Genomic DNA, 12434 nt, shown 5'->3' with positions numbered 1-12434 from the left:
ATCAAAACAGTCTGATGAGACACGGATGAGTCAACATGCAAATCTATTTTAAAAGTATTTAATTTCAGTGTTTTTTTCTGGTATAATTAATAACCAAAAACAAACAAATCCACTTCAACAAATAACGGAGAAAAAAAAAAAAAAAGGACAATCCCAAAAAACTAAATCAACCTCATTGTATCACAGGCAATCAGTAAGCAAATTTATTTGACCCTTCAGTAAATTTTAAAACAAGATAAAGACAAAAATCACAAAATTAGTTATTGAATGACACTTGCATTTGAATATAAACACTTTTAAGTAATTTGTAAAACTTTTAAAAATGCACACGGACAACTTGAAATGTTTCAAATGAAACCTACAACGGAAACAGCAGATAATTCTGAGTTAACCCTGACACTTAACACCCTCTAAGTAAAATATAGGGTTAATTTCTCATCACAGGCCAATTACATTTACAATTCTGGAACAAATTTTACAGATTAAAATTTGTTTAATCAGAATGAAGTTGCTTTTGTGGTTGATGCATTGGACTGCAGTTTTAGGTTTAGTTCACTGCTGATACATTCAGTTTTGATTCTCAGTAGCTTTCCTCATTAACAGTAATATCTGTTCTTAGACTGTGTGGTAATCGGCATGAAATCAACATCCTCTAACAATGCACACAATGGACTTCAGATATCATTTACTTGGCTTATAAGCCATTAATTCTGCTGAAATCACTTCTATAGTCACTCTGACATCTTCAGCAACTGGGTAACATGTAGAGATTTTAAAGTGAAATAATAACTTAGATAATGTGCCTTGGTTTTGCTGTCAGTTTCCCTTAACAAAATTCTCAGTGTATCCTGCTTAAGCATAAGGCTCTATGTTTTTGTTCTGGTAAAAACTAAATATTAAAGAAAAACCATGATGCATAGTCCCTTGTCCAAAGAGGGCATCTTAAAAAGCAATGCTTTATGCAACATGTCTGAGTGCTGAGTGTGTGAGTGGATGTGCACTTGTGTTATGCATGGAGATGTGATCCAGTGTCAGTCTACGGATTTTCACTTAAAGAGAATTATCCCACCAGCTGGCTGTGGATGCTTTAGTGCAACCTTGCACTTCCAGGTCACAATTGTATCCCATAGGGCAACAGTGCTTCATGTCTTTACAGCACACTGCCTACAAAAAGAGAAAAACCTCTGTTAAATGTTTGCATACTTCGGTGAAGATAGCTATCAGTAGAACTGATTTCACTTCATGCATGTATGTAAATGTCAGTAAACACAAATAAAAATAACCAAATAAATAACACATCAATAAAAACAAATACACTTCATTAAATAAGATAAATAAAAAACAAACAAATAATAAAATATCCATTTCAGTAAACAAAAAACAAACACACAGTAAACAATAATTAATTTTTTATTAGGTTATTTGTGTTCACTGAAATTTTATTGTTTGTCTTATGTAATTATTTATCATCTTTCTCAAATTTTATTTTTGTATTTATGTATGGATTAAAAAAACCATACATATATATACACATATACATATATACATATACATATATATATATATATATATATATATATATATATATATATATATATATATCTCGTTTACTGCAATTTGTTTATTATTTGTTTTATTAAATTTTTTTTCATCTTTACTTGATTTGATTTATTTATTTATTTGGTCAAGTAAAGACAAAATAATTAAAGCAAAACAAAAACAAACTTCAAATTTCAGTAAAACAAATACAAAAACATTTGGCAAAGACAATAAACAATTACATAAATAAAACAAAGAAACATTTCAGTAAAAAAAAAAAAAAAAAAAAACACTATAAATGATAAATAATCAAATAAATAAAAATAGAAAAAAATAAATTTCATATATCTTAACAAAATAAATAAATAAAATTAAGTAAAGTAAAGACAAAAAAAATAATTAAAACAAACAAATTTCAGTAAAAATCAAATAAATACAAAAATACAATTTGGGAAAGACAATAATTACATAAATAAAACAAATAAACAAGTTCCAGTAAAAAAACACTATAAATAATAATAAATAACCAAATACATAAAATATAAATAAACAACACAAATAAACAAAGGTAAAATTAAGATAAAGAAATAAAATTAAAAATTCAGTAAACAAATCAATAAAAAATAAAATGGTAATATATTAAAGTAACAGTGATAGTGATGTTTCCTTTAGCAAGCAGCACTAATAATATGAGACATCATGGAAAAACAATCATTGGATTTCATACCTCTCTATATGGACAGCAGGCCCATGTGGAGTCTGATAGTCTACAGCAGGTCTGTGTCTTTGAGCAGCGTGTTGACGCGTCACACATCTCCTCCTCTTCTAAATGCGTGTCGGTGTGTGTTTGTATTTGTGTCAGAGCAACACTGCGCACGCTGGACGCTTTATCGCAGGTTCCGAATTCGAGGTTGCAGGTGTAGCCCTGTGGGCAGCAGTGCTCATGGTCCTCACAGCACACAGCCTGCAGAGAGAGGAAAAAGAGGAAAAAAAAAAATTCAGAAAAGAGCACACAAACACAAAGAACATCAAATTAATGCAAAACGCATGAAAACAAACCCTGTGGTGCTCAGAGTACACAAACTGAGAGTAAATTCACAGTCAGATGGAAAAACTTCCACAAAATAGCATTCAGAGCAAAAATAAACTGCTAAAGGTCTCAAAAACACACGTATAGCTAATAGAATAAAGGTGTTTTAATAAAAGTCTTTCAATTACTGTAATAAACATGTAAAGCTATTAAACCCTGTAACTTTTGCATGATAAATGCAAGGGTACTTTAAGTAATAAATACATAGGCAAAGGCCCTCTTTATACCTGACATCAAGCTGACATCAATCTGGCTAGCGTGCTTCCCATAATGTTTCACATTAGGTCAGTAAGCGGAGAGTAGGCTGTCTTTTGTGGCTGTTCGTAGAGTCTACACTATGAAAGCAAAACGTTTTACACCCCATTTACACCTGTATTTAGTGTCGTCCGCTTGTGATCCGATCAACCAAAATGCATGTTAATATCAGGTGTAAACAGGGCCAAAAAGACTTACCTTGACAAGAGGACAACATCCCCACTGCCCTGTGGGTAATTTACAACAGGTAGTACCAGATGCACAGCTGGTCGTTGAATCGCACTTCACATCTCCAAGCAAGACCTCTGACCCCTTTGTGACCCTGGCCTCTTGTTTTGTGTACCAGGGGATCTCATGGTAGGCTTTAGTGCAGGACGTTTTCTTCTCATTACACTTGTAGCCGACAGGACAACAGTGATCTCCATCCGTACAACACACCGCCTTAAAGAGAGTAGATGATAGTGTGAGAATTAATTCCTTGACAATATATTTATAATGGAGTACTATATACTGACTGCAATTGTTTTGTATGAAAAACAGTACAAAATAGGTAACAATAAAAAATGTAAATGGTAGTATGCTATATTATGTTGCATGTTTATTGGAAGTCATCATCTTGGATTGTTTTTTTGCATTAATCAAAGCAAATAAAACAAATACATAACTAAAAATAACTAATAACTATAAAAGAAATAAAATAAATAGATAAAATTAAATAAACAAATAAGTAAAATTAAATAAATACAAATAACTAATGACTACAAAATAACTAAATAAATAATTCAAAGAAAATAAACTAAATAAATTAACTATATATAAATTATATAGAAAAAATATAGAAATTAAGTACAATTAAAACAAATACATGAACAATTAAATAAATAACTAAATTCTAAAACAAAATAACTAAAATCAAATAAAAAATAAATAACTATAAAATGGCAAATAAAATAACTAAAAGAAAATAAAAGAAAATAAACAAAATAAATTATCTATATATAAATTATATAGAAAAAATAAATATATTAAAATTAAGTAAAATTAAAAAAAATAAAACAAATACATAAACAATTATATAAATAACTAAACTATAAAAGTAACAAACAAAATAACCATAATCAAATATAAAATAACTAATAACTATAAAATAACAAAATGACTAAAAGTAAATAAAAACAAACAATTAAATAAACAAAATAACTTACATAAATACTGTGGTGTCTATTTATATAGTGTCTATATGAAAACAATGACCACATTCACACAAAACAGCACTCATATCCATCTATATCATCAATAATCTGCCTGTGTCTGTATGTGAGTGTGTTAATTGTATATATATGAAAATATACATTTTAAGCTATTTGAACATCTTGTATCTACTGTAATATATGTGTACTATATGTGTGAATTTATTCAGTGTGAACTATCAATCTGTAGCTGAGCTGACTCATTTGTGGTCTTTTAAGGCTCACATGTGGCATTTATATTGTATTAATTAGTGAATGGTTTAATATTCGCATGTCTAACCTTTGGCAGCGGACAGCAGCCCCACTTCCCGAGATTGCTCATAAAACAGCAGGTGTCGTCTCTTGGACAGCTGGTGTGAGCGTCACACATGTGTCTGTCCACCGGATCTGCCAGTTCTGGAGTATTATCATCAGACGGCTGGGTAACGCTCAGCGCAGACTTCTTCCTGAACCAGGGCATGCTGGGAAGGCCGGGACGTACACAGGTTTTTTGAGCCAAGTCACACTTGTAGCCCTGTGGACAGCAGTGCTTCTGATCGGCACAGCACACGGCCTACAATATTAAATTATACACATTATACATAATTGATTCCAATAGAGTTTGGTGTAAGAAAACTAGAATAAATATAAAAACAAACAGCACACATAAATAGTTTGTTTTAATTTAGGGCTTTCAATTCAACATGTTTAATCAATGAAATTTATTACAAATAAATATAATGTTAAAAGATTGATATGCAATTATTTCAATTAATCGGCATGTCATGCAACTAATTTTATTAACATATATTATATAGTCAGTGTACACATGAACTATGTACATTTATTCATCATGCATTATGGAATTGCATTCTCTGTAAAGGATACATGCAATGCTGTTAATAACAGCATAATTAACATAACATACAGTAGTAAGCAGCCTATCTAGACAACATTATAAGTGCAAGCATGTGTGCACACCTGTACTTTAGAGCTTTAGGCCTAAACACTTGTTGCTAAATGTGTGTTTACCTGTGGCATAGGACAGCAGGCCCATGCCCCTGAGGTTAGTCTACAGCAGGTTGTCCCTGTTGGACACAGCGATGACTCGTCACAGTTTTGGCTCTGCGATGGCAGGGTCACCGCGACGATCTTCTTCACCAAAGGCACAGAAAAACGAAGACCCTTATCGTTGACACTGTCACAAGTGCTGGCGGCCAGATTACACACAGTATCGTGGGGACAACAGTGGAGATGGTCCTCACAACACACTGCCTAAAATATAAAATGAATAATTATTTCTATTTATTTAAATAAATACCATTTTATTATATATATATATATATATATATATATATATATATATATATATATATATAAAAATGAATAAATATTTTATTTATTTATATAAATAAATACTGTTTTTTTTTACTGTAAATTACATATATTTTATATATTTATTACAAAAAAATAATTATATATATATATATATATATATATATATATATATATATATATATATATATTATAATATTTTATTATATATATATATATATTTTTTTTTTTTTTTTTCTTTCAAAAATTATTCAGACATTTTTTATATATTTTTACTAGTGGGTGCAGGACACTATAGTTCATTTATGTAAGTGAGGATAGCAAAATAAAGTAAACTGTGACATATTATACCCAAAAATTCTTCATACAGTGGACTACCAGTAAAATTGATAAAAATTTGGAACCAAAAATTATTCAGACACTTTGACCTGACCATGTTTTGCTTAAGTGTTATCTGACATAATTAAGATTCTTTTTTTCTGACAAAGTTTAACTCTGAGATCTTGACATATTTAATTACCATTTTTTAAAAATATAGTGAATAAACTGTATTAATGAATAAAATGTTCAAGGTGTCTGAATAAATTTTGGTTTGACTGTATACATATATATAAAAATAAAATATTTAATTAATTTTATTTTTGTTTTATATATAAATAAATAATTTTCATTAATTTATAAATATAAATATATTCTATCTAATATATATTTTTTTATTTATTTGTGTGTATATAATAAAAAATAAAATTAATTAAAATACAATATTATATATATATATATATATATATATAAATAAATAACACACACAATTTGAGTTTTAGCAATTAGTCTGCAGATTTTAAAATGAGAGAAAAAAAAAGTATTTACTTCTGGCAGTGGGCAGCAGCCCCATTTTCCGGATGCGAGTTTGCAGCAGGTGGAATCATCAGGGCACGAAGAGGTCTCGTCACATTTCTGATTGGGTGGAGCTGTTGGAAAGGTAGGCACCTTTGTCAGCCAGGGTACAGACACTGAGAGGTCAGCAGGGTCATCACAGGTGCCTGCAGCGAGGTTACACACCGTGTCTTTTGGACAGCAGTGGGCATGGTCCTCACAACACACTGCCTAGAGGTCAGAAGACAGTGATATCATTGACTGCCTTTGCATTACTTGAAACTTTTTTTTTTTTGGCAATATTTTGCTGCAATTTAAAAAAAAAAAAAAAAAAAATAGATTTGATCTCAGGAACTTTTGTTATGGGCTGAATTTTAAAAGATACTAAGCCATTATCACACTCCAGTGTTGATTTTGAAACGAAGCGGACAGCTTTTCGACAGTGTTGAATACCTCTGGTAAAGGGCAGCAGGCCCAGGTGCCTTCGTCTGTTTTACAGCAGGTGGTTCCGCTAGCACACGCTACTGTGTCATTACATGGAACTACTTTCTCTGCAGATAGAAAGAGCGATAAATAGATGGATTGGTGCATATTCTATACTGATTCATTTAAACGCTCAAAACACAGAATGATTTGAGATATGAGGTTCAGCTACAAATACAAAGTGAAAAACTTTTAATTGCACAAAGATAAAATAAATGGATTTCACCTCTAGGCTTCAGGGCAGTGACAGCTGGGATCTTAGTGGCCATTTCCGTGATGCCATTGGCTGACAAACACATACTATGGACAAGGTCACAGGTCGTGCCCTCTGGGCAGCAGTGAAAATGATCAGAGCAACACACAGCCTACAGTAAAAAACACATTTACATTTGTTGATTCAAGCTTGTGTTGAGTAAAATACATGCAAACCACAGGGGAACCAAAAAATACAACTCTCAAACCCTACAGAAAAATATTTAAATATACATTAGGACAAACATGAAGCACCTTTGGCATCTGGCAACATCCATAGCTGCCTGTTTCTAGTCCACAGCATGTTGTATTATCTGGACATGTGGAAGTCTTATCTGGACAGATCACTACCCACATAAACACAGAATCCTGAGGCATCAGTTTCAACAAAGACACTTGATGAATAATGAATAGATATAAATAATACATAAAATAGTGCTTGTAGATTAAAAAAAACAAAAAAAACAAATGGTGTCAAGAGTTAGTCTTACCATCTCTAATAACACTGACGTCTGCATGTGGATCAACTGCAATAACAGGAATACAATATAAAAACAGGCGTGAAACTGACAAGCAAACTTAAGGATATTCTACTAATTCCATAAAAGAACTTAAAATCAGTTCATGAAATTTTATACCGTTTTATGCCCCAGTGAACAAGACATAAAATGTGCATGTGCAGCTTTTAGAACATTAATAATTAATGAAAGCAAATCATGAAAGCTATTTGTCCTCAATACACACATTGCTGATATCTAATGTTATTGTAAATATGGAAATGTGTGCCAAGTATTTGAGGAGCACCATCTTAAAACATTCCCAGCTTTTCATTTTTATATTTTATCGGTTTTATACACTTTGTTTCCATTGTCATATCTCCAAGGATTTTGTCACGTCATATGCGATTATAACAGTGACTAATGTATACTACCATTCAAAAGTTTGGGGTCAGTATGATTTTTTTTTTTTTAAGGAATTAAGTAAATTAGCAATTAGTTATTCATCAAAAGTCAGAGTAAATACACTGATAACGTTACAAAAGATTTCAAATAAATGCTGTTCTTTTTATCATCAAATAATCCTGAAAAAAAATGTATAATGGTTTTCACAAAAAATATGAATCAGCAAAAACATTTCAACATTGATTAGAAGAAATGTTTCAAATCAGCATATTAGAATGATTTCTGAAGGATCATGTGACACTGAAGACTGGAGTAATGATGCTGAAAATTCAGCTTTGATCACAGGAATAAATTATATTTTAAAATATACTGCAATAGAAAACAGTTATTTTAAAATGCAATAATATTCCACAATATTACTGTTTTTACCGTGTTGTTATCAAACAAATGCAGCCTTGGGGAGCAGAAGAGACTTCTTTCAAAAACATGAAAAAAATCTTACCAACCCCAAACTTTGGAACGGTGGTGTAAATCTTAAATTCCTGTAATATGGCTGACACAATGCCAATAAAAGCATAATGCAATTTAATGCCAAATGAAGTAAAACTGTCATATTTCCCACCATCATACCTGCTTTTTTCTCTGATGGTTTCCTACGAGAAGCAGCGAATTTCCTCCAGAAGGGGGACGAACCATAGATGGCCGACACACACATTGAATGTGCAAGGTCACATTTGGTTCCCTGAGGACAGCAGTGTTGCTTATCTTCACAGCACACGGCCTAAACACACACAAATGCAAACATTACCATATGCATGTAACATTCCTGAAAAGAAATATGATCAAACAGAAACCGGTGCTGTACGTTTTTCATAGGACAGCAGCCCCAGCTCCCATCAGGCATCTCGCAGCAGGTGGTGTCATCGGGACACTCAGACTCCTGATCTGGACAAACTACTGCTTTCTAGAAATAAAAAAGGCGAGATCCATTTCAAAGCTGAGTATTTACTCAAGGCTTATCTGAATTTGTGGCTGTGCAGGTATGTGTATTACCTGCGTTATGGCGACTCTTTCCACCCAGTCTAAAGTGTGTGTTTTATTCACACACTTAGAGTGCTCCAGGTCGCACAGAGTGCCCTGATAACAGCAATGCAAGTGATCGGAGCAGCACTCTGCCTGCAAACACACATACAAACAAGAGTCATTCGATATGAATGTGTACTTTACTGGTCTTGGAATAGTTAATAGTAGAATCTACTGTGGAACACAAAAGAGATGTTTTAAAGTAACCAAAATGAACTCTGTTTACATCATTGAATCATTTTCCTGTTATCAGTACTGCTATAAAACAATCTGTATTGTATAAAGGCCTATATAAATAAAGGTGGCTTAAGAAAGAAAGTCTTTATGCAACAACATAAGGGTGAGTACATGATGACAATGTTCTTTTGTTGGCTAAAATATCCTTTTAATAAAGCACACATTAAGTAAGGTAACAAAAAGGAACAAAGTAAATCATTAACACTGTCTTAAACACTAACAGAATGAAAACAAATTCACTTAATAGTGTAAAGTCCTTTAGTTTTATACTGTTCAAAAGTTTGGATTCAGTAATATTTTTGTTTTAAAAGGAATTAACACTTTTATTTGGCAATGATGCATTAAGTTGGTCAAAAGTGACAGTTAAAACATTTATAATGTTACAAAAGATTTTCTTTTTTCTTTTCAAGAATGTTTTCCTTTTGAACTTTCTATTCATCAAAGAACCTTGGAAAAAATGTATCATGGTTTTCACAAAAATATGAAGCAGCACAACCTTTTCAACATTGATAATATTAATAAGAAATGTTTTTTTAGCAACAAATCAGCATGTTAGAATGATTTCTGAAGGATCATGTGACGCTGAAGACTGCAGTAATGATGCTGAAAATTCAGCTTTGATCACAAATTATATTTTAAAATATATGACAATAAAAATCTGTTATTTTAGCTTTCAAATTGTTTTCACTCAAATGCAACTTTGGTGAACATAAGAGGCTTTTTTCATAAACATTAAAAAAATCTTACCAACTCCAAACTTTTGAACAGTTGTGTACGTTAGAAGGTGGAATAACGGCTGCTGAAAATTCAGCCTTGCCATTACAGGAATTAACCCTTTAACCCTTTAGTGTTGTTCGGTCATTTTAGACCAATTACTTTTTTTTTTTTTGGTGAAATGGTAAAAATCGCTACTTCACCGGAATGGTATGAAACTCTGTGACTTTTGCGGCAGTCGCAATGTGACTACAAAAAGGGAAAAAGTGTGAGTAGAATTAATACAGCTTTGAAAAGTAATAAAAATTATTTGCATTATTTTCAATGGGAAAAAATGTGTTCATAATTATTGCATAAATATTAATTACTACCATGAAATTCTCTCAAAATAGAAAAGAAAAAAGAAAAAATATTATTGAACAAAAATATATTACATTGATTTAAAAAAAAAAAAAAAAAAAAAGTTACATCACTTTTGACCACGAACACCACAAGTGTGACCCCCAAATGAACAATACCAGAATTTTATATATATTTATTCAAATAATTCTATTTGATTTCAATTTAAAATATATTCAAATAGAACATTTTCACAATATTATGTTTATTTATTATTATTGTATTTATGATCAAATAAATGCAGCATTGTTGAGCAAGGAATTTAACTTAGTTAATTATTATTATTATTATTTTTTTTAAATCCTACCAAACCCAAACTTTTGAACAGTAGTGTAACTCCCAAACACACACACATAACTGAAAGACTGTCTTACGTTGGGTAGCGGACAGCAGCCATATCCTCCTGATGGTGTTTGACAGCAGGTGTTTCCATCTTCACACATCCCTCCATCAGGACAAATCAGAGCGACGCACATGTTCAGACACACGCATAGTAAAACTACAACACCCACACGCACCTGAAACACAGAAAATGACCATGAACTGAACATTATTTGATTCTGTGTTTATTGTGAGAGTTTTTAATCATGACACTATCTTTATCAAGACAAAACCTGCATGGTGACAAGAAACTTTTGATTAGCTGCAAAGCTTTACAAACACTTAAAATATATAATATAAATCTGCTGATACATAAGGATTGTGGAGGAATGTCTGGTAGAATTTAGTAGAATTTATTTAAAACATTCCACATGTCTGAGTGTCTTAGCCAGTTGACCGATGAACATAAACGGATTACAACATTTGACAAAAGAGTTACTTAAAGAGGTACATTTCCCAATGTGCCCATTTAGTGAGCAATACAACAATGATAAACACACTGCTGATGGGCTCATGACATTTCCAGGTCACGTCTGGTTGATATACAATCACTTCAGCAGACTTTAGACTTATTAAAAAAAGATTGTGTCAAAATGGAAAAAGCTCTGTTGGATTTCATCTCTTGTTTATAGTAGCAGTATTAGAGTTTTAGATCACACAATAAAAGAAATGTTAAGAAAACTACAACAAAATACTCACCATTGTGTGTGTGACTGTGCTGACCCACAAAACTAACACTCTTCAAATGTTCAGATGCAAACCCATTAACAACTTTCTTGCGCTGTAACACAAAACATAAAAATGCATAACTAAATCCAGTACATTCATACAGGGTTTGACAGAGGTGTGTTTCAGCAGAAAACGCAAAAGAGGTCAATTAATCAGTAATTGAAGTGTTTATAATAATTGTGGTGTATGACCCCATATAAAAATGCAGTTCACACATATACACACACACACACATATATATATATATATATATATATATGATCAGTACGACAATTGCAGGATACATATTATACTTACACTATGGGATCAATGTATTAAATAAGCACTAATGTTTATGCACTTATTACTATGAAGGGACCACTGGGAAAATGTGTGCATTAATATTTATACGTTTAACTTCTTTAAAATTAAGCTTAACAGTTAGACACACCCCTATAAAAATAAAATAAATGAAAATACGACTACAGATTTTAAAGTGTTTGCAAATTTACTTAGCCTATGTTTATCTTAGCTTCTGCTTATTTTTTTAATCAGATAATCTCAGAGCAAATGTATATCCACCAAAGCTTCGCTTTGTGTTAGTTAACCAGTTAGTATAGCTTTAAAACCTGTCTTTGAGAGGCACTAAGTATGTTTTCGTTTCATCATTAATTATTGCTGTTGCAATGTAACGTTCTTTCATATTGTTCCCGACGGAAGCGCGTGAGCTCGCCCGGAATGAACCCGAAACAAAGACTTGTTTTATTAAAAAACAAGATGACATATGTATAAAGACAAGGCATTTTCTTACCTTACAGTATTTTCACGAGGTCAGTGTAAAAATCGCCGCAAAACTGGGCGCTGTGAAGTGGATATAACGCTGCTCTCTGCTGAGTTTGACTTTATTTGTTAATCACGTGACCGGAGAGTGTCATATGACAGTGAGTCAGGCTT

The 12434-nt window shown here is 31.8% G+C and overlaps 1 protein-coding gene across 2 annotated transcripts; it reads right to left on the bottom strand.

Moving 5' to 3' along the window:
* Nucleotides 1-42: 42 nt before the first annotated feature.
* On the bottom strand, nt 43-12432 carry grnb (granulin b). Of its 2 annotated transcripts, XM_051881611.1 has the most exons (16): nt 12292-12432; nt 11472-11553; nt 10766-10909; nt 9012-9134; nt 8824-8922; nt 8589-8739; nt 7548-7583; nt 7312-7403; nt 7031-7169; nt 6775-6872; nt 6316-6552; nt 5146-5388; nt 4415-4687; nt 3083-3325; nt 2267-2503; nt 43-1164 (listed from the first exon to the last, which is right to left on the bottom strand). In XM_051881611.1, exons 2-16 carry the CDS (start codon nt 11472-11474, stop codon nt 1051-1053), a joined length of 2232 nt encoding a protein of 743 aa, XP_051737571.1. In that variant the 5' UTR covers nt 11475-11553; nt 12292-12432; the 3' UTR covers nt 43-1050. The 2 variants fall into 2 exon arrangements, with proteins under 2 accessions (XP_051737571.1, XP_051737572.1); XM_051881612.1 differs by lacking the exon at nt 6316-6552.
* Between the last annotated feature and the right edge of the window lie 2 nt (nt 12433-12434).

Source organism: Ctenopharyngodon idella, chromosome 23 (assembly GCF_019924925.1).
Source record: "Ctenopharyngodon idella isolate HZGC_01 chromosome 23, HZGC01, whole genome shotgun sequence".
In the NCBI taxonomy this organism is placed as follows: Eukaryota; Metazoa; Chordata; class Actinopteri; order Cypriniformes; family Xenocyprididae; genus Ctenopharyngodon; species Ctenopharyngodon idella.
The sequence above is the reverse complement of the archived record's forward strand: the minus strand, read 5'-3'. Positions and strand labels throughout refer to the sequence as shown.

Coding starts and splice junctions, on each gene's coding strand:
- grnb (XM_051881611.1), bottom strand. Junction 9,135..10,765: donor GCTGCTGTCCGCTACCCAAC/GTAAGACAGTCT, acceptor GTGTGTTTGCAG/GCAGAGTGCTGCTCCGATCA. Junction 3,326..4,414: donor GCTGCTGTCCGCTGCCAAAG/GTTAGACATGCG, acceptor ACTCTCTTTAAG/GCGGTGTGTTGTACGGATGG.